This window comes from Myotis brandtii, unplaced genomic scaffold (assembly GCF_000412655.1).
Source record: "Myotis brandtii unplaced genomic scaffold, ASM41265v1 scaffold21450, whole genome shotgun sequence".
In the NCBI taxonomy this organism is placed as follows: Eukaryota; Metazoa; Chordata; class Mammalia; order Chiroptera; family Vespertilionidae; genus Myotis; species Myotis brandtii.
Genome location: NW_005358021.1, coordinates 7,993 through 9,805, shown reverse-complemented (window position 1 = coordinate 9,805; position 1,813 = coordinate 7,993). Strand labels below are relative to the sequence as shown.

Here is a 1,813-nt window from a genome sequence, read left to right as displayed (position 1 = left end):
AATGGACACATCCAGATTCAGATCCTCATGGTCAGGGACATCCCTCTGGTATTGGGCCAAGGCTTGGAACACCATGAAAGTGGCCTAGAACCCATGAGAGAAGAAGAGGGTGATGTGAGAGACTGAGAAAGCAGTCAGAACCTGCTGGGGGATGAAAAGTTTCAGCTTAGAGCTGGGCTACTGAGACTGTGGCCTAAAATTCACCAGAGGGGATGAGAATAAGAATGGGGGTTGTTATATACTGAGGACATGTTCTAGAACTCTCTCAGTGAGAGAGGCTCAGTCTAGTGCTTGGTGGCACTAAGACTGTGACCTAGATGGGACCAGAGGGCACAAGGGTAAGACTAGGGGTCATTAGACACTGAGGACATCTCCTAGAATTCTCCAAGGGACAGAGGCTTACACCATAGTGTGGAGACACTGAGCATGTCTAGATACATGAGAAAGAGCAGGCATAAGACTGAAGGTCTAATATGCCTAGCCCATGGACACTTGGAATAAGGTAATGAAGACTTGAGGGTGGGTGGGTAGGGGCTGGGAGGAGAAGGGAAATGGGCGAGGGGCAGATATGTGCAATACTATCAACAATAAAAATATATTTTAAAATAAATAAATACAATAAAAACATGCCAACAGCTGCTACAAAACAACAACAACAAAACCAAAATGACTGAAGGTCTAGCAACACCGAGAATGTGGTCTAGACCCATGCAGAGAAGAGAAACTAACACAGGGTTCACAGACACTGAGAATGTATCTAGAGCCCATTTGTGAATAAATAATAAAATTGGAACCTGGGGACAACTAAGCATATAATGTAGAATCCAAAAGTGACACTGAGCCCTGGCCTGGTGGCTCAGTTAGTTGGATCATTGGCTCATGCATCAAAAGGTTGCAGATCCCATCCCCGGTCAAGACACATACGGGAAGTAATCCATTGATGTTTCTCACATCAATGTGTGGGTTTTTTTTCTCTCTCTCCCTTCCTCTCTCTCTCAAATCAATAAACATATTCTTGGATGAGGATTTATTAAATATCTGAGAATGCCACCAGAGAGAAAGGGCATCAAACTGAGGCCTGAGCTTTTTAGACTTGAGGCTGCTGCAACCATGGTCTAAAATCCAGCTGGAAGAGAGCAGGCTTTGATAATACTCTAGAAAACTGAGACCATGATGTAGAACCCATAGTAAGACAAGGTAACACTGGGAGCCTCGTGGAACTGAGTGCATGGTCTAGAACCCGCCAGAGGGAAAGATGGACTTGCTGATTCCCTATAAATAATTGAGAATTGGTCTAGAACCCACCAGTGAAACAAAGTAAGATGGAATGCTTGGTGGAACTAGAAACATGGTCTAGAACCCATCAGAGAGAGGTTCACCCCTGAACCTGGGCCTTGAGAGTGTGATCTGGACACCAGGAGGGAAAGGGAGTCTCAAAATGCAGCTTGAGGCATCCAGAATTTAGTGTAGAATCCATAGACAGATTTGCAACAAAAACCAAAACCTGATATCTCAACTTCATTCCAATCAACTGCCTCTCTTGGTCTCAGCATCTTATCTGGGAGGCCATTCAGGCCAGAGGAGGTAAGGATGCATTTGCCTGGGGGACGTGGGACCACTTGCCTGGGTGGAGCCATAGCCACCTCCATAGAATCTCTGCTCGTTGAGCCAGCGCACAACAGGAGGTACAGAGTCAAAGTCTTTGAGCAGCAGCAGAGCCAACAGGGCATAGGATGTGGCCTCTATAGTGTAGAGCCTTTGGCCAGGCTCCTCCCAGCGGTTCTTATCTACAAGAGAGAACACCAGCCCCCAT

General features: G+C 46.2%; 1 protein-coding gene across 1 annotated transcript in view; it reads right to left on the bottom strand.

The window, feature by feature from the left end:
• LOC106726023 (complement C3 alpha chain-like) overlaps positions 1-1,813 on the bottom strand; it is a gene marked incomplete at its 3' end in the record, with an annotated part of 9,248 nt that overhangs the window by 499 nt on the left and 6,936 nt on the right. The window contains exons 6-7 of the mRNA XM_014539357.1: positions 1,624-1,787; positions 6-84 (exon numbers count right to left, since the gene is read on the bottom strand). Of these exons, the coding sequence (XP_014394843.1) occupies positions 6-84; positions 1,624-1,787 (243 nt within the window). The remainder of the gene's footprint in view (positions 1-5; positions 85-1,623; positions 1,788-1,813) is intronic.